The 19364-nt window shown below is 35.1% G+C and overlaps 1 protein-coding gene across 4 annotated transcripts in view; it reads right to left on the bottom strand.

Moving 5' to 3' along the window:
• The window catches only part of HNRNPR (heterogeneous nuclear ribonucleoprotein R), a 39617-nt gene extending 20518 nt beyond the window's left edge, over positions 1 to 19099 (bottom strand). For 2 of the 4 annotated variants that reach the window (XM_077150895.1, XM_077150893.1), the window contains exons 1-5: positions 18967 to 19096; positions 15608 to 15776; positions 13235 to 13353; positions 12516 to 12623; positions 8254 to 8367 (exon numbers count right to left, since the gene is read on the bottom strand). In XM_077150895.1, coding sequence (XP_077007010.1) covers positions 8254 to 8367; positions 12516 to 12623; positions 13235 to 13353; positions 15608 to 15764 — 498 coding nt within the window. In that variant the 5' untranslated portion in view covers positions 15765 to 15776; positions 18967 to 19096. Of the gene's footprint in view, positions 1 to 8253; positions 8368 to 12515; positions 12624 to 13234; positions 13354 to 15607; positions 15777 to 18966 lie in introns of all 4 variants that reach the window. The other 2 variants (XM_077150894.1, XM_077150896.1) reach the window with 2 other exon arrangements.
• Positions 19100 to 19364: the final 265 nt, after the last annotated feature.

Raw genomic sequence — 19364 nt, 5'->3', positions numbered from 1 at the left:
GCTTGACCCCACAAAGGACTGGTCAAGCCTACTTAAAATTAGGCTCAAGTCATCCCCAAGAGAACCTCTTTCGTTGCTCAGATGTGGCCTTTCTCTCCAGCCAACACAACAAGCAAACTCACCGCCCTCCCCCTGTCTACGTGGGACATGACTTCCAGGGGTGTGGACCTTCCTGGCAATGTGGGACAGAAATCCTAGAATGAGCTGGGACTCAGCATCAAGGGAATGAGAAAAACTTCTCGAACAAAAGGGGGAAGAGTGAACAAAATGAGACAAAATACAGTGTCAATGGCTGAGAGCCTCCAAACAGAGTCAATAGGTTATCCTGGAGTTATTCTTACGCATTAAATAGATATCACCTTGTTAATCAAGGTGTAATGGAGAGGATGGAGGAAACTGCCTGAAAATGTAGAGCTGTGTTCCAGTAGCCATGTTTCTTGAAGATGATTGTATGATATAGTTTTCACAATGTGACTGTGTGATTGTGAAAACCTTGAGTCCAATGCTCCCTTTATCTACCTTATCAACAGATGAGTAAAACATACAGAATAAAAATAAATAATAGGGGGAACAAATGTTAAAATAAATTTAGTAGATTGAAATGCTAGTGATCAATGAAAGGGAGGGGTAAAGGGTATGGTGTGTATGAATTTTTTTCTGCTATCTTTTTATTTCTTTTTCTGAATTGATGTAAATGTTTTAAGAAATTATGATGATGAATATGCAACCATGTGATGACATTGTGAATTATTGAGTATATATGTAGAATGGAATGATCATTTGTTAAGAATGTTTGAGTTTGTTTATTTTTAAAAAAATTAAAAATTAATTCAAAAAATTCTTCTCCTCCCACTTTCCTTTCTTTTTAAAATTTTATTGTGTGAAATATATGCATGTAAAATTTGTCATTTTATCATTTGTAAATCTATAATTCAGTGGCATTATTCTCAGAAGGAAGTATACCAATTTTTTCCATCACTCCAAACAGAAAAACTCTACTCATTAAACAATAATTCTCATCCCTGCTCCCTGCCCCAGTCCCTGAACCTTTAATCTATTTTCTGTCTCTGACTATGTCTAGCTCTCATACCTCATATAAATGGAATCATGCAATATTTGTTGTTTTGTTTCTGTTGAATGTTATGAGGACTTCATTCTTTTAACGTGAATAACATTCCACTGCATATGTATACCACATTTTGTTGATCCATTCATCTATTGCTGGTCACTGGGGCTGTTTCCAGCTTTTAGCTATTATGAATAAAGCAGCTATGAACATTGGTGTGTAAGTATCTGTCTGAGTCCCTGTTTTCCATTCTTTTGGATAAGAATTCAAAAAGAGAACTTGTTGGGTTATATGGCAGTTCTATGCTTAACTTTTTAAGAAACCTCCCACTCTTTAAAAACTCCCTGCCCCCACTGCCACATCCAAGAGTCAAGTTTGATATAAATTGCCACTCCCTCCCTCCTTCTGTGAAAACTTGATTCACTTGACTTCCACGCTTCTGGTTTTTCTCTTATCTCCACTGATCTTCTCAGTCCCCTTTACTAGTTTTTCATCTCTCCAAGTTCTAAATGTTGAACCGCTGCAGAGCTCAGATCTCAGAATTCTTCTCTACCTACACAGTTTGGTGGTGAATGCATTCAAATGTGTGGTTCTTAAATACCATCTAGATGCTGATGCCTCCCACATTTAAAATTTCCAGGAAGAACTCTCATCTGAACTCCAAACTCATATAAGGAACTGCTTATTCAACAGCTCCACATTGATAGTTGATATTAGACAACAAACTAATAACATGTCTAGAACTGAACTAGTTTTTTAACCCTGGTAATTTGCTCTTCTTCACAGTCTTCCTCATTTCAGTATGTCAATTCATTCTTATAGTTGCTCATATTAAAAACCTTACACCATGCTATGTATGAGTTTTTTCTTTTTTCCTTTTTTTTTTGTAGTGATGCAAATGTTCTAAAAAATGATCAGGGCAATGGAATACACAACTATGTGATGATACTGTGAGCCACTGACTGTACACCATGAATGGAATGTATGTATGTGACGATGTCTCAATAAAAATATTAAAACAAACGAACAAAAAACTTACATCCTAGGGCATTACATAAGATTCTACAAAGTTTCCATGCACTAGGGTAACTTTCTAAAAGTCTACAACCTCCAGTGAACCCCTGGACCAGATAAGTCTGAAATGCAGAGGGGCCAGCCTCTTCAGAACATAAACTAGTTCCATTCCCCGCTCCATATTATGGACAGAACCTTGCAACATGAAAAAATTAGGATGGGCACAGCCCAAATACTCCTAGAAGGTAGAATTTAAAAAATGAGTATGACTGCTGAATCGTTATACTGATATTTCTTTTAATCTCCAGTACCTTAGAGCAGCTCAAAGTAAAACCTAAAATTCTAGAATTGTAACTCATACCAAACTGTGAAATCTGTTCTATAATTGTTGCAATGTGTTTTGAAATATATTGCTTTTTTGTATATACGTTATTTTTCACAAAAAAAGAAAAAATATTTCTTCTAGTCTCTAGTGTTTTGCAGCAGACAGAAGGAAAAATCTGAAACAGCGGAATGGTAACCCAAAACAAACTCTGAAATCTGTTCCATAACTACTTGAAGTATACTTTGGAAATCATTGCTTTTTTTTCTTTCCTTTGTATATATGTTATATTTAACAATAAAAAGCTAAAAAGAAAAAAACTTTTAAGTCATCCCCGTATTCTCTCTCTCATGCCTGCCCCCTTATCCAAACTGCCAACAAATGATCAGATATGCCTTTAAAATATACAGAATATGACCACTTTTCACCAGCTTCAGCTGGTTCATATACCATTCTGTATATGAACCCTATAAATGATCACTCATTAAAAGGGAACAGTGCTAAAAGAAAGCTACCGGCAAAAGATGTCCTGAAGGAAGAAATACACAAAAATAATTAGTATTAATTTTCAAATTCTAGGATCTCTGGCTTAGTCTGGCTATATATTTTTCCATCTGAAGGTATGCAGATGCCTTTAAACTGTTTTTGGGAGCACGATCTGCTTTATATTGCTTTCATTAACATAATGCAATGGTGGTTAATTATACTTTTCACTATCCATTCTTATTTTCTCCCTATTCATTTCAGTTATATGTAAAGCAAAGAAAGAGCATATTCAGTGGCACTATGAAAATATATCTGACACACAGGTGAGGAAGCTAAGTGTCAGATTATTATTCTACTAATGTAACACTTGTGCCTATACTTTTAGAAACAGACAGGTTTGTCTCATTAAGGAAACCTAATGTGAAAAATGTCTATTTCCCAGAAAGGAAATTCAAGGATGATTAATTACTTTACAGAAAGGCTTCACAAGAATGTACTCTAAGTATCATTGAATATTAAACATCCAACTTATAGATTTTTCCTTAAGAATACTTTGTTTTACTATAGAAGAAACACCAACAAATCTGTAGGCAATAAAGTCCCTAATATTATAACCACTGGATCCATAAACAAACAAGCCATATATCAACAATATTAGTTTATCTGAGAAATGGGATGGCTTCATTTCAAGATCAGTTTAACTTAAGACTTAAAAAGAATTTTAAAAGGCTAGAAAGAAACTATTCAAAAATTAGTAAAGCCAAAAAAAAAACTAAAACAAAACAAAACAAATTTAGTAAAGCCACACGTCAATGGCCATATCAGCTGTTCAGAGTAAGCACTCAATCATGTGCAGGTATCCCACTCCCTCCTCCAGAACCAAGAGAACCTGTGAATATCATAATGTTCTTTCTTTGCTCAATAATCATTAAAGCTTGGAAAAAGTTTTAGCTGCATACTATCTATCCACCAAATACTTCAACAGTAAAAAGGAAGCCCTCTTAGAAAGGGGAGGAAAAATAACAATAATGATGCCATTCAACAAAATCTCTTGGTATCTACTACGGTTCTTCTATTATCCACCTCCTACCTAAATTTTGCTATTTGCTATATATCAGCTTCCCTTTTATTTATATATATACTTTTCAGCTCTGTTAAATTCAACGGTTCTATAACACTCCCATCTGTTAATAAATCAAAGAATTAGATCTCAAGCTGCCATTTCTGTTTAACTTCTACACAGCACATCAGTGGTATACTCTTCAAACAAATTACACAGCCATTAACAACTACCAATATTGCATTTATGTAAAAGGAAACAAAATAGAATTTGCATGCCAAAATAGTTTTATAATGATAACTGGAGAATACAAAGGTATTTTAACCATAATGTCATGCCTAGCCACATCCACTAGTATGGCTATTAAAAACAAAAAACCTGAAAATAACCAGTTTTGGGGAGGATGCAGAAAAACAAGAACGCTCATGCACTGTCAGTGGGAATATAAAGCTGGTACGGCCACTGTGTAAAACTGCTTGGAGGTTCTTCAGAAAGTTAAATAAAGAATTACCATGTGACCTGGCAATCCCAAAAGAACAGAAAGCAGGAACTTGGACAGATTATCTGTAAAACCATGTTTATAATATAAGATCTAACAATTCCACTCCAAGGTACATATCCAAGAGAAATGAAACCATATGTCCACATAAAAACATAGGCACAAATATCCACGGCAGCATTATTCACAATAGCCAAAAGGTAGAAGGAACTCAAATGTCCATCAACGTATGAACAGATAAATAAAATGTAGTATATCTGTTAAGTGGAATATTATTCAGCACTAAAAAGGAATGAAGATTTAACACATGCTACAACATGGATGAAACTAGAAGATATCAAGTTGACTGAAATAAACCAGACAAAAAAGGGATAAATATTGTATGACATCGCTTATATGGAGTAACTAGAATATACAAATTCATACAAACATAAAGGAGACTACAAGTTACCACGGGCAGGTGTGTGGAATGGTGAGTTAATGCTTACTGAACAAAGAATTTATTTGGGGCAACGGAAAAGTTCTGGTAATGGATGGCAATGAGGGCAGCATCATAACATTGTGACTACAATTAACACCACCAAACTATACACTCGAATACGATTTTAAAAGGAAATTTTATGTTCTCCATATATGTCACCACAGGAAAATTTTTTTTAAAAATTAAATGTGTCATTATTGTGTATTTCTCATGTCAGGACAAAATTTAGCAACAATTTCTGTTAATGAGTGTTAATTTATATGGCTATTTTACAGGAGATTTTATCCAAAGATGAAATCTCAAAGTCCTCTAATAATTCACTTTTAATACTGCCACAGTCTCAGGCACTGACCCTAATTTCAATTTCCTCAATAAAGAGCTAAAACAATCTTTAATAATAATTGTACCAAAACGAAAACAAAACCTAACATTCTAAATTACACCAATCAAAACCAACTTATTTATAAAATCTAGCAGTAACCCAATACATTAAAAATAGCCTATTTTTTTCTCACTATTCAAAACTTTCACTGGCAACATGTATAGGACAAATCTTATGCAATCAAATTTTATGGGAGGAATCCAAAACTTTATACTGGGGTTTTTTGTAACAAATTGTTTTACCAAGCAGCTTAGGCAGGTGATCTCAATATAGGAATTTTTCTGCAACCATATCTGCTGTAATATATAAAAAAAATACTTCTTTCTCCTAAACAGGTAATGCAATACAAAAGAATCTACGTGTTTTAGGACAAGCATATCAACTATTTTTAATTGGATACTTAATACAGTTTATCCTATTGAATTGTTCAAATACTTCCAGTGAAGCAGTATTTATAGTACTAGCAAGCTCCTTCCTTATAAAGCAAAGACAAAACAAGCTGTCATTAATGAGCACCAATCTAACAGGCTAAAACATCTTTATTTCTGTAATTATTATGAAACAGATACAACCAATTTTGTACCAGATTACATATTGGGAATCTTGAAGAATATAAAACTATTACATAAAGTAATTCTTTTCTCTAAGGATTTTGTTAACAAGTTTCAGAAACAAAACTATGATAAAGAAAACTGGGAAACACCTTTCTGTATTTCAGGAATTGCCTCAAGGACTATATAGTCACAAAGGAGCAATTTCATCCTTGTTCATTTTTTAAGGGGGTTAAGGTCAAAAATAAAAATCCTCATGCTGAAAACAAATTTTTAAATTATTAGAAAAAATACACATGCTGTAGGAGTTAAAGTAAGAAAGATGAACCACACTTCTATACTGTCTAAAAATCAAACAAAATATAAATGTAGTATCAAAAGAGTTCAGGATGGAAGTAACACAATGGAAGGACATTAATAAGATAAAAGTGAAACAAGGCCAAAATACTATTCATTCACATACTATGTTTCATCAATAACAACTGCTCCTACACAGGAACACAGATGGCTCAAAATACCAATTCCAACTTTGTTATAATTATGTAATATTAAGTAATTTAGGGTGATTTTCAAAAAGACTCAAAATAATCATATTAGCTGACTCTGGTACCATGAGAAAATGCTTAAGAGGACCCTTTGAACATATAACACTAGATATTAAGAAACAGAATATTAACTATAAAAATGCTAATTCATGGAACAAACACTAATAAATGTAAACTCTATAGAGATGGAGAAAGAACACAGAAACAGTTCTTATATAAATCTCAAAAGTTAGGTTAAATATGGAATGAAGGTGAATAACAGGGGGAACAAATGTTAAAATAAGCAGACTGAGGTGCTGGTGATCAATGAGGGGAGGGATAAGGTGTGTGGTATGTACGAATTTTTTGTTGCCTTTTTACTTCTTTTTTCTGAACTGATGGAAATGTTCTAAGAACTGATCATGATGATGAATATGCAACTATGTGATAATATTGTGAATTACTGATTATATATGTAGAACGGAATGATCATGTTAGGAATGTTTGTTTCTTGTCATATTTTTTTTAATTTAAAAATTAAATTAAAAAATTTAATTTAAATTTAATTAATTTTTAACTTAAAAATTAATAAAAAAATTTTTAAAAGAATGTTTCTTTATTGTCATATTTTTTTAAAATTTAAAAATTAAAAAAAAAAGTTAGGTTAAGTGACAACAGCATTGTTTATCCATTCACAAACCAGATACAATAATCTTTGCTTTCAGTTACCTGAAAATTAAGTTTTAGCTTTTAGGAAACTATCAATTATAACAATACAGAAAATACATCAGTTTCCTTTAAAGTTACCCAAATTGGAGTTTCAGAAAATTTTAAATTTCTTAGAACTTTCATATAAAATAGGACATATATAACAATACCACCTAAGTATTAAATTAACATCAAAATCTAAAAAAGCAACCCATATCACTTTGTTGTAAAAGTTTTATAAAATTATCACTTGATATAGTTTAGATTTTGTTACCAGGTCACAATTTAAGCATTCAAAGAAAAAGGCCACAATCAATCATTCATCAAATATTAAGTGTTGGCGGGCCGCGGTGGCTCAGCGGGCAAGAGTGCTTGCCTGCCATGCCGGAGGACCCCGGTTCGATTCCCGGCCCCAGCCCATGTAAAAAACAAACAAACAAACAAAATATAATAAAACAAGAAAATGTTTAAAGATGTTTCCCTTTCTTCCTCCCTTCCTTCCTTCCATCCTTCCTTCCTTCTCTCTGTCTTTCCTTCCCTTCCTCCCTCTCTCTTTAAAAAAAAAAAAAAAAAAATATTAAGTGTCTATTATGTTCTGGCATTTTGTTAGCCACCAAAAAACAGGTCCCTATGTTGGCACATAGTTTCCTCCATTTAAAGGATTAGAATCGCCAAGCATTAAGACATATGGAGAAATCTTTATGAAGGCACAGATAAGGTATAGACCAATGTGCTCAACCTTTTATCCGATTCCACATTCTTCTTTGTGTAACCCACGGTCATAAATAATGTCTCTCAATAAATACTGAGTATCTTCCATGTGATTTTCTGTGGTAAAGGTGTAGGGCAGTGGGATGGAATGGGACGCAAACACTGTTTAAAATTAATGACTAAAGTAAAAGCAGAATAAAGCAACTGTTTCTCTTGAAACTCACCCCAAAGACCTAAAATGGTGTGTTGCTAGTAGCATGATTTTAGCAACCAGTTCCAAAAACTCTGCATAATCGTTGATAAGGTTTTCAGGTATCAATCAGTCACATTATCCTTGCTCATACAGCAGCAAAATACAGAGAGGTAACAAAAAAAAAAAAAAAAAGTAACAGTAGATAGAAGATTTTACAAGTGGGAAGGATTTGGGCAGACCACTGAAAAATACTTACCTCTGTTCCAATTCCAGGTTGCATGCCAGAGTACACGCTGTCTGGTGGAGGACCGCCATACTTCCTTTGTCCTGTGGTTACATCCAGAGTATAACCAGTCCTCTCAAGCAAGGCCTAAAGATAATTATACATTTGTTTATACTTGAATATTAAATTACACATACAAAAAAAATCAATTTTCCCAAAAGATATGCCAATATCTTAGGGTATGTAAAAAAACGTCAAAATTTACATCAGTTCCTCTCATAGTTATGTCACTCCCTCTTTATTTTACCATTCCTTTCCATACATTTAATGGAAAGCATTATAGGTGAATTAAGTCCCCTAGCATATACTATATTTTTGTGGTAAGAACAAAGAGGTAAGGATCATTAAGTTTTATAAAAACCAGTCCTACATTATCTATTCAGACTTTTGTATAATAGTATTCCCTCATTTTGGATCCCCTTTTCTTCAAATATATTACTCTTCAACAATCTCTTTATATTCCATAATTATTTCTACCAGTGATTTTGTTCTGGTAGAAATTGTTTTCTGTCCTTAAAAAATTAATACAAGTCCTTCAAGCAGCTTTCCCCATTTAGTATTACATTCATCTTTCCTACTCTGATTTTCTATTGTATTCAAGTTCCATAACTTAATCTCTAATTTCTTTGATCCTTTTGTTTCATACTTCATATACCATAAGGTTCTTAAGAACCAGACCATTTCTCACAGTATAGACTCCAAATATTAGCAACTGCCAAATAGGTATCTCAGGTTCAAAAAATAAATGAAACCATACATTTTTTGATTACCAACTACCCTCATTAGATATACTATATTAGGTATTATGAGGAATCACAGAAAAGATAATATCCTTGCCTTCAAGGAGTTTGTTATAATTGAAATATCATTTATATGAAAGGCCTATAGAACAAAGGTATAATCTGGTAATAGAAAACAAAGTACAATCTATCTAGAAAAGAAGGAATTTTAACACTCGGGTTTCTAAAATCACACAATGTCAGAGCAACAAGAGATTTTAGACATCATCAAGTTCAGTATTTTTCAAAAATGTATTTGGAGGCAAGCAAACTCACTGCCCTCCCCCCTCTTTACATGGGACTTGACTCCCAGGGGTGTAAACCTCCCTGGCCATGTGGGACGGAAATCCTAGAATGAGCTGGGACTCAGCATCAAGAGACTGAGAAAACCTTCTTGACCAAAAAAGGGAAGAGAGAAATGAGACAAAGTGTCAATGGCTGAGAGATTTCAAACAGAGTCAAGAGGTTATCCTGGAGGTCATTCTTACACATTAAATAGATATCTCCTTTTTAGTTTAAGGTGTGTTAGAGAGGCTAGAGGGAAATGCCTGAAACTGTAGAGCTGTGTTCCACTAGCCATGTTTCTTGAATGATATAGCTTTCACAATGTGACTGTGTGATTGTGAAAACCTTGTGTCTGATATTCCTTTTATCTACGGTATAGACAGATGAGTAAAAAATATAGACTAAAAATAAATAAATAATAGAGGGAAGAAATGTTAAAACAAATTGAGTACACTGAAATACTAGTGATCAATGAAAGGGAGTGGTAAGGGGCATAGAAAAAAAATAGGGGAACAAAGGTTAAAATATACTGGGTAGATGGTCAATGAGAGGGAGGGGGTATGGGGTATGTATGTATGAGTTTTTTCCATTTTTCTTTTTATTTCTTTTTCTGGAGTGATGGAAATGTTCTAAAAAATGATCATGGTGATGAATATACTATGTGATGACAGTGTGAGTCACTGTACACTATATGGAATGTTTGTATGTTAAGATGTTTGTATTGTATGTTGTTTATCAATAAAAATACTTTCTAAAAATGTATTTGGAGGAACCTAGGGATTCCACGGAGATGCGTTAGGCCTCCATTCTTCTACCTTTAACTTAACCAGAGCTAAACACAGAAATAGAAGTAATAGACATTATACACACATAATATGTATACTATATATTATCTGCACAATATGTAGTACATACACAACATACAAATATTCCTAAAAATATATACAGGAGAACTTCATATGAGAATTCATTTGAAAGAAGGGTTCCATTGCTAAAGTATTAAAAAACAACTTATTGAGTCTAACTCGTGGCTTAACTGACAAGGAAACTGTAGCTCAAAAAGCTGAAATGAATGCTCAACATCTCATAAAAAATGAGTGACACTCCAGCCAACACAAAAAGCAAACTCACCACCCTTCCCCTGTCTGCATGGGATATGACTCCCAGGGGTACGGACCTTCCTGGCAACGTGGGACAGAAATCCTAGAATGAGCTGAGACTCAGCATTAAGGGATTGAGAAAAACCCTAGAATGAACTGAGACTCAGCATCAAGGGACTAAGAAAACCTTCTTGATCAAAAGGAGGAAGAGTGAAATGAGATAAAGTGTCAACAGAGACTCCAAACAGAGTTGAGAGGTTATCCTGGAGGTTATTCTTACACATTAAGTAGATATCACCTTGTTAACCAAGATGTAATGGAGAGGCTGGAGGGAACTGCCTGAAAATGTAGAGCTGTGTGTTCCAGTAGCCATGTTTCTTGATGATGATTGAATGTATAGCTCTCACAATGTGACTTGTGTGATTGTGAAAACCTTGTGTCTGATGCTCCTTTTATCTACCCTGTCAACAGAGGAGTAAAACATATGGAACAAAAATAAAAAATAGGGGGAAAAAATGTTAAAATAAATTTAGTTTGAAATGCTAGTGATCAATGAAAAGGAGGGGTAAGGGGTATGGTATATATAAATTTTTTTTCTGTTTTCATTTTATTTCTTTTTCTGAATAGATGCAAATTTTCCAAGAAACGATTATGATGATGAATATGCAACTATGTGATGATACTGTGAATTACTGATTATATATGTAGAACGGAATGATCAAAATAGGAATGTCTGTATTTTCTTTGAGTTTTTTGGTATTTAAAAAGATTAAAAAGATCCCTATCAACAGTACTGAATGAGGATTAAGAAACATGGCTTTTCTGGGATACACAGTAGTTTCAAACTGACACATAGAACTGTGAGAAATAGATTTGTGTTGTTCTAAATCAAAAAAAAAAAAATGAGTGACACATCAGTAGTGAGAATTAAAGGTTTTAACACAAATTAGTATTCTACAGATTGTGAATGTATGTTCTTCTGGAAGTATTTGTAAAATTAAAGGTGAATCATTTTGGGGTAGATGCCTCCACCCACTTAATGGAAGTTGCCAGAAACTACTGTGTAGCTTAATATTTTAAACATTAAACACTACACTTAAAGCTCATATCTCTTCACCTTAAAAGGGGGGTGATGACAATTTAAATTTTCCCATTACCTATCAAGAGCAAACAGTGTTAGAGAAATAAAGAGCTCTTCAATGAACAATAATTGAAGTTTTCTTTTTTAACCTCAAACAGAATGTACACATATTAAATTATTAAAAATATTCCAAGGATGGGGTTATGCCATTTTACAGTCTAGAGGGAAAAAAGGCACAAAAGCTCTATATAAGCTAGTTATATGACAGAAACTACAAGTTATATTTCCTGTCTGAAACATAAGCCACCACCTATAAAAACAACTTCACCATTAAATAACCATTTCAAATTTAAAAGTCTATCAATGCAACAAGTCACCAGGAGCCACTTAACAAAGAAACCAGGTTTCACTAGTATTTCACTAAAAGCCCCATATTCACCTTTCAAGAACAGCAATAATAATGGCTCACAGCCACATAGTTCTTACTATATTCTGGGTTCTACTGTAAGTGCTTTACATATGTTCATTTAATCATCACAACTCTAAGAGACAGGCATTACTACTCTTCCCATTTTGCAAATGGAGAAACTGAGAATAACAAATGTAAATGAAATTTCAAAAGATAAAAGCAGCTATTACAGTGAGTCTTTACGAAGAAAAAGCAAAGTACCTGGACAGAAAGTGAACCAAAAGCCTTTGTAAAAAGAGGCATTAATGGATCAAGCCAGGAAATTATTACTGGATGCATTAATAAATACCACTCATGGCCAGAAGAGCAGGGAATGACAAAAGAGTCTGTATTAGGGTTTCCTATCAAACATAATGTAATAACCAGAAGATATTTTCCCCCTAAATTATTCAATTTCTAAATACTGGTTTCGAAAAACACAAAAAACACAGGAGCTAGAAAAACTCTAGGAAACATGAAAATAAGTGTTTTATCTAATCATTAAATTTAATTTCAATACAATTATCCAATTCAAATTTTACCTTGATCTTTGCTTCATCAGGTCCCTTTGTGGACTCTTGCACCTTGCTCCCCTGTTTCTCCCTTTGCCTGTAGGTCTTCATTACTCCACATAAAAACGCACTTTTGTTCTAGAACAGGCAAGTAATTCAGTGAAAAAGAACTACCAATAATCTTTGAAGGGTTAAATACAAAAGAATTTTAACAAAATACTTACTCATTCATTCATTCAATGAATATTTGCTGAATGGTTACATACCAGAGATTGGACCAGAGAATAGTAAAACAAAGTCTCAGGTAGCTTACCTTCTACAATGGGAAAACAAAATCTTCTATCTGTTGGTATTTAACAGTATCTAGACTACCTTTGTCACATATTCTGAAACTATTCCTCCCACTTATATAGCTTCCTTTCAAAATAATATAAAAGGATGAGATAAATAATCCCAAAATGACAAAAATACGTACAATTTAAACACATTAAAAAATTAATAATAATCACCATCAAACTGGCTTTCATTCTAAGTTTCTGGAGTAACTTACTGTACAAAGTGGGAGAATCTTTTACTTTATATTCATTGTGCTTCTGCAACTCTTTTCCACAAGCAGGTTTTTTGTTTTAACTAATTTCTTTAAAACAAAGGTAGACATAAAAAATACTACTTCTCCAGAGGTAAATAATAATAACATTAATAATTTAAGATAATTAATTCTTCAAAAAATTTCTGAGTTATGACCTTACCTGGACATGTGATAAGTCACTTTCCTTGAACTGTTGTAGTACAGACAGAGCTCCTTCTTCATTAAATTCCCTGAGAGCATCAATTGCTCTTTCATCAAGATCCACATAAGCTACCAATCCTAAAAATTAAATTGAAAAGTGGTAACACTATCGCAACAAAAAAAGTAAATTAAACTGCCCTATCAACATTTACTCAAGAATTGTTATATTAAACACTATCATCAAGCAACTACATTTTTATTTAACTACTTGCACATATGTAGCTATACAAATATTATAAAGGTCAAGAGTACAAATATGAAAATAGAAGTAAAGTATCAACTGCCATAAACATGAATTTCAATCCCCATATTCCATAGAAAAACATATCTCCCCCATTTCCCACTTCCCAAAATTGTAAATCTTGGATGTTAAATCTGAAGCACACATTATACCAATGATTTACCATTAATACAATAAATTGTAGTTTATATTAGAGTGGTAAGAATACATTGTTTTCCCCAAGGATCTATCTTCAAATATAGATTGTTGTAGTTGTGCTAACTAGTTACTCAGACAAGGGGGGGGGACACTTTTCCTAATAATTCCTTCTCCAAAAAGTATCATAAGCTTTCTCTTTTTAGCACCAAAAATAAACTGAAATGTACTTGTTCATCTAAATACCTTCTTTGCTGCAGTCAGAATGTGGAAAGGCATTATTTTAAATTCTTCTACAAAATGCAAGTGCGCTTGATTAATCAATTCTGAAAGTCATATTTTAAGGCATTCTTTGTTCTTCTGAGGTGACAAGGTGAGATTTAAAAGATGCTGTGGCATTCACAACACTGACTGTCAATGATGACAATCTTTATCCAAATGGCATTAAGGACCTTACTGTGGACTTACAAGTAAACCATATAGAAAATACAAGCGCTGCATTCTATATATGTAGTACACTTAACTGCACACAGAACATCTACTTAAATTTAAAGCATAATTTAATAATCCATTAAGTTTGTCACGTCTCTATATAAAATAGGAATATATCAAAACTGATTCAATGTAAAATGGAAATATTTAACTGATTAAATCCCAACTCCATATGGAACATCAAGTGACTATTCTGATAAAAACAAAAGAACTTTATTCCATACCATAAATTTTAAATAAATGTAATGACACATGCAAAGTTACTTATAAGAAAAATGCTGCCATGATTTGTTTTTAAAGCTCAAAATGAGCATGCCTAAATAACTGGAGTTTCCTTACTTGAAAATTACATACCACCCAAAACCACAACTCAGGACACCCATCAATCCATTCTGTCAAAACACTTCTACACCCAAACCATCAGCCTCTTATCACTAACAAAACACTCTACAAGAGAGCATCTCTAAGCAAATGACTGCCAAATCTCAATGGCAGAATATCACAGAAAGTTCCTGAGGACTGATTTTCAAATGGGATCATCACCCAGGAGTCATTTTTAGAAGTCATTTTAGTGTCTAAAATAATCCTGAGCTTTCTCAGATTTTAAATTTTTAAGGACAAAAAAAAGAAAAAAGAAACAAAACAGATATTTTGTTACTACTGTACCTAAGACACATTTGTAAGACAATCCAATTCTCTCTCCCACAATCTGGATAGGCACACAAAACACAGAGGAAGAAAGTTTCCATCTATGGCCCCATCTATGGACACATTTATTTATGAACAACACTCCCTAAGGGTAGATGTTCTCTCCCTCTTTAAAACTTCAAACCACTACAACCAACCACATTTAAGATATTCAAATTTGCTTAAGCACTTAACCATGGGACTTCTATATAAAAAAAAAAAAAAGAAAGAAAAAAAAAAGGCAGCTATTACAAACCAAACACTTCCAAATTACTGAGATGTGGATTACTGTCTATTAGAAATTTGACAGGCCACAAACTCTCAAGGAGTCTGACATTTATTATTATTTTTCAGGCAATACAGTCGAACTATTCATCTTATTATGCCACCTAATTAGACCTAAACTGATTTAACAAATACTTTAAGAAACTAAACGTAGAAAAGTAAAAGCAAAATGATGACTGATTTAGTATTTTTTTATAATGCAAAAAATTTGGTATGTTGAAACATACATCTTAATTGGTGGTAAATCTAAGACGAATTGATGTACTGTTCTCAAACAACTAGGACTGCATATTCAACACTAAAGAGGCTTCAAAATAAAATAAGAATATCAAAGTCAAACCCAATATGCCTTCAGTGAAGGGAAAGTAACAAACATACAGCTCTACATAGATCAGAAACAGTAAGTATTATTTAACCTTAAAAATCTATAAAATTCAAAGTGGTTTGCCCTCGCTTTCATAACCAGTCAGAAACAAGAAATGCATATTATACCTGTCTGAAATATTTCATCAAGTCTCTCTGCCACCTTCTGTGGGAGGCCTGCCTCTATCAGTGTCTTGTAGTGTTCTGTGTGAGTTACACTGGAAGTATCCATTGGTTCTTCCTCTTCTTTTAACTGTACCGCATTACCATTCACCTGATTAGCCATTTTATTATGCTGCTGGAAAAAATTCAGGAGCTATATTACATTAAGCCAGAAATAACTAGTTTGTAGGACAATGCATGATTTATCTAAACTAATTTGTATACATGCTAATAACCTCTATCAAAATAATATTTTATGTCTTTTGTGATGTATCTGACCTAAATTTGCAATAACAACCCTGCAAAACCATAGAAAATGTACATGAAAGCATTTTATTTTTAAGGAATTTCATGTACACTAGATTGAATAAAGGTTTGAATTTGTTGATGGTAGGACTGCTGATTAACAAGAGCAGCTAACGTGTCTTGGTTAGCATTATCAACAAACCACCATAATATCCTAAAAGCCCCTCAAGCTCTCAAATGGTACAAAGTTTTTAAAAGTTTGGTTTAAAAACAAAATGAACACCCACAGACCACTTAATCAAGGTTTAAAGACTTTCAAATTTTTTCCTAGCTCTGTTTCAAATTCAACATAGGTGTGAAATAATGCCCTGTTGTCTCTAGTTCAACATGCTGGTGGTTTGGGTTTTCTCCACCTCACTTAAAACAAACATTAAAAAAAAAAAAAACTTCATGTTAATTTTTGTTCTAAAATTAACGCTATTTTCATTCACAGATTTAAAAGAAAAAATGACCAAGTTAAAATCTGTAATAGTTTTAAGTCCACATAAAATAAAAAGTAAGCGGTAGTTGAGGTTACCTCTTTTAAAAAAAATCTTGAGTACGTTTTTCATATCAGTAAAATAATGCTGCAAAAATATTTTTGAAGAATGGACAACTAACTTTCAACAAACATTACCTAATTAGGACAAACTTAGATTTCTCAGGTTAACCTAGCAAAAATCAGTTTGTATGTTCAGCCATTAAAGTCATGCTGAAATAGACCAACTCCCTGAAGAGAGAGAGATTAAATAATAAAACCATACAAGGCCAGTCTCTACACTGCCTCAGAAGACGGGATATTAAAGTGCATTTATCTATGGTAAAATTATGATCTGATGAAGATAATAGGCAGCAGAATAAAGATATTGCAATACATACTGAAATAAAGGACATGAAGGTGAAGCTCAAGAAAAGGCCTACTTTTCTTGATGAAACTCAAGGTACCTAATTGGCTATAAAGAAAATACAAATCTCCTAAAAAGCACTAAGATTCGTAAGATAACCACACTTCCAGATTGCTTATCAATCACTGCAAATGAACCAGGTGCAGTTTTCTGACTTAAAACAACTTCTTCTCATTTAAAAGTCCACTGGCATTTTAGTTGAAGTTAATGAAAGAGGAAGACCAAGACAAGAAGGAGTTAAAAGTAGGAGGAAGAAAGGAAAACTCAAAAGATTACTCTGAAAATGCGATATCATGACTGCTCATGATTACAAAACATTTTTAAGATTTAATAGCCATCTAATAGCTGTACAGTTGCAGACTTTTGTCATAATCAGTAGATAAATGTTTCTCAAGGCAAGCCTCAAATTCAGATGAACTAGCATAAACGAAAACTTTCAAAGCTGCACCCTTCTGATCAAGAACTACTTATCGTGCAAGATGAATACATTCACTGATAAATACAACACATTTTTGTAAAGATGCATCCTAATGTCCAAAATCTTTGTGAATTATACTTCTGTTTTCCCATCCTCCCCCACCCCAAATACAACCATAAGATCATCAGAACTCAAAAGTTCTCAATTTCACAAGACCCTTACAGCATTGCATCTGGGAATACTAGAACTCACAGAAAGAAGCAAATTTTTAACAGAAAAGTTCAATGAACATCTGTTAGGGTGGTACTGTTCTAAGAGTGTGTTTAAGGCAAAAAAGACAAGTAGTGTATTAAGCACAAGATAGAAATATTTATGACTAGCACTTAAATGCAAAGGCTCTACAAGTTGATACTGAAATTGGTTGAAATAATTTTTTTTAATTATTTAAGCTTTAACAAAAAAATGTAAAAACAATTAGATTCCAGAAAATAAAACCTTTCAGATCAAGGAAAAACCTCTCTCTTCAAGCCAAATACAAAGCATTCATTTTAAAAAGACTTTGAAGTCATATGAGACCATTTAAATCTCGTGTCATTTCAACACAATGCCACACAGCCAAACCATATTTCTGGATGCAGCAAATATATTAATGTGACTGGAGTCATTTAATCTAAATATGTTTGTAGAAAGCAGAAATTTAAATAAGATTTAAATGTGCCGTTAGGAGATTTGGGAAGTCAATTTACTAGGCCCTCCCTGACTTTGTGAACATCTGTGTTATTCATATTAAGAGAAGGGCTTTAAAAGAGCCAGAGAAATGGAAACTAACGGTTATCTCATAGCTTACGAGTGTCAAGCCCTTGTTCTACGACTCATAAGAACACAAATTCAGCCTCTGGAGAACAGCAAAAATCTCAAACAGGTAGTGTGAAAGGAGTGAACCTTTCAAGAACCCCTAGGCTTCGATTTTTTAAGTTTTAGCAACACGGTTTCTACCGTGTAAGAAAAAGAATCGCCTTTTCAATTTGGTGCGCCTGCGAACAGTCTTGAGATTATATATACATTGGGCGCTGCTTGTAACCTAAGTTTCATGGCCTCTAGTAGTCATTTTTTCCTTCAAATCTCCGCTCGCAGCATGCAGGATGGGGGAGGGGAGGGAGGCTCCCCACACAAGTCGGCCTTTCAGCTTCTGTTCACACCAAAAGTTTTCTACAGCTCAGGTAACCCTGGGATTGCATCCCGCCCTCTACCCACCCCACCCCCTCAAGACGGTCCCGAGTATCAATGCATCCCACTCGTGGCTAGGCCGGCTGAGGGGGGAGAGAAGCAGCTCCAGTGGGGAGAAACCATGGGGCCGCGGGCGTCTCAAGCCCTTCGCGCCGCCCGGCAGCCAGCCGCATGGAGAGGCGGGCGGAGGCGGGAAAAGCATAGCCGACACCAGCAGGCCGCGCGGAATGCGCCCAACGGGCCGGACCTTGAGACAGGAGTTAGAGGGATCGGGGGTGGTTGGGCGAGGAGGAGGAGACGCCTCAGCAGGGATAGGCCCACAGCAGTGCGGCCGGACGAGGCCGAAGCCGCCCCCAACCCATTCCCACCCCCACCCCCACCCCAGGGCCTTGGAGAGAACACGAAACTGGGGACATAGCGCCGAGCGCGGGCCGATTCGGGTCGGATCGGGGCTCCCGGCCCCTCCCCCCACGGGCCGGCGCGAGACTCACCAGGGCAGAGCAGGGGCCGGCGGCCAGGCCCGTGAAAATCAGCGCGAGGCGCTTTGAAAACGACTAGAAATGGCGCGCGCGCCACCCCCTCCCCCCCTCATGGACAGAGACGCGATCCCGGCAGCACGCGGGGTTTCCCGGAACTGCTTCCAGGGACTGGAAGCTGCCGGGCAATCACCTCTCGCGGTGGCCTGAAAGACAGCTCAGGCGACCAATGACGACGAGCAGAAGCGGACCCCCTCCGGGCGCGCGCGCGAGCCAATCGGTGAAGTCATCGGCTAAGCCAATAAGGGTACTCAGCGCTGCTGGCTGAGGCGCCGCCGGGGCGGGGGTAGGCACACAAAGGGCCCTGTGGTGGGATCCTCTGGTGGCGGCGAGGCTGCAGGGCACCAGGCCCT

The sequence above is a fragment of the Tamandua tetradactyla genome, chromosome 2 (assembly GCF_023851605.1).
Source record: "Tamandua tetradactyla isolate mTamTet1 chromosome 2, mTamTet1.pri, whole genome shotgun sequence".
NCBI classification, from domain to species: domain Eukaryota; kingdom Metazoa; phylum Chordata; class Mammalia; order Pilosa; family Myrmecophagidae; genus Tamandua; species Tamandua tetradactyla.
Note: the sequence above shows the minus strand (reverse complement) of the source record. Positions and strands in the feature narration are given on the sequence as shown.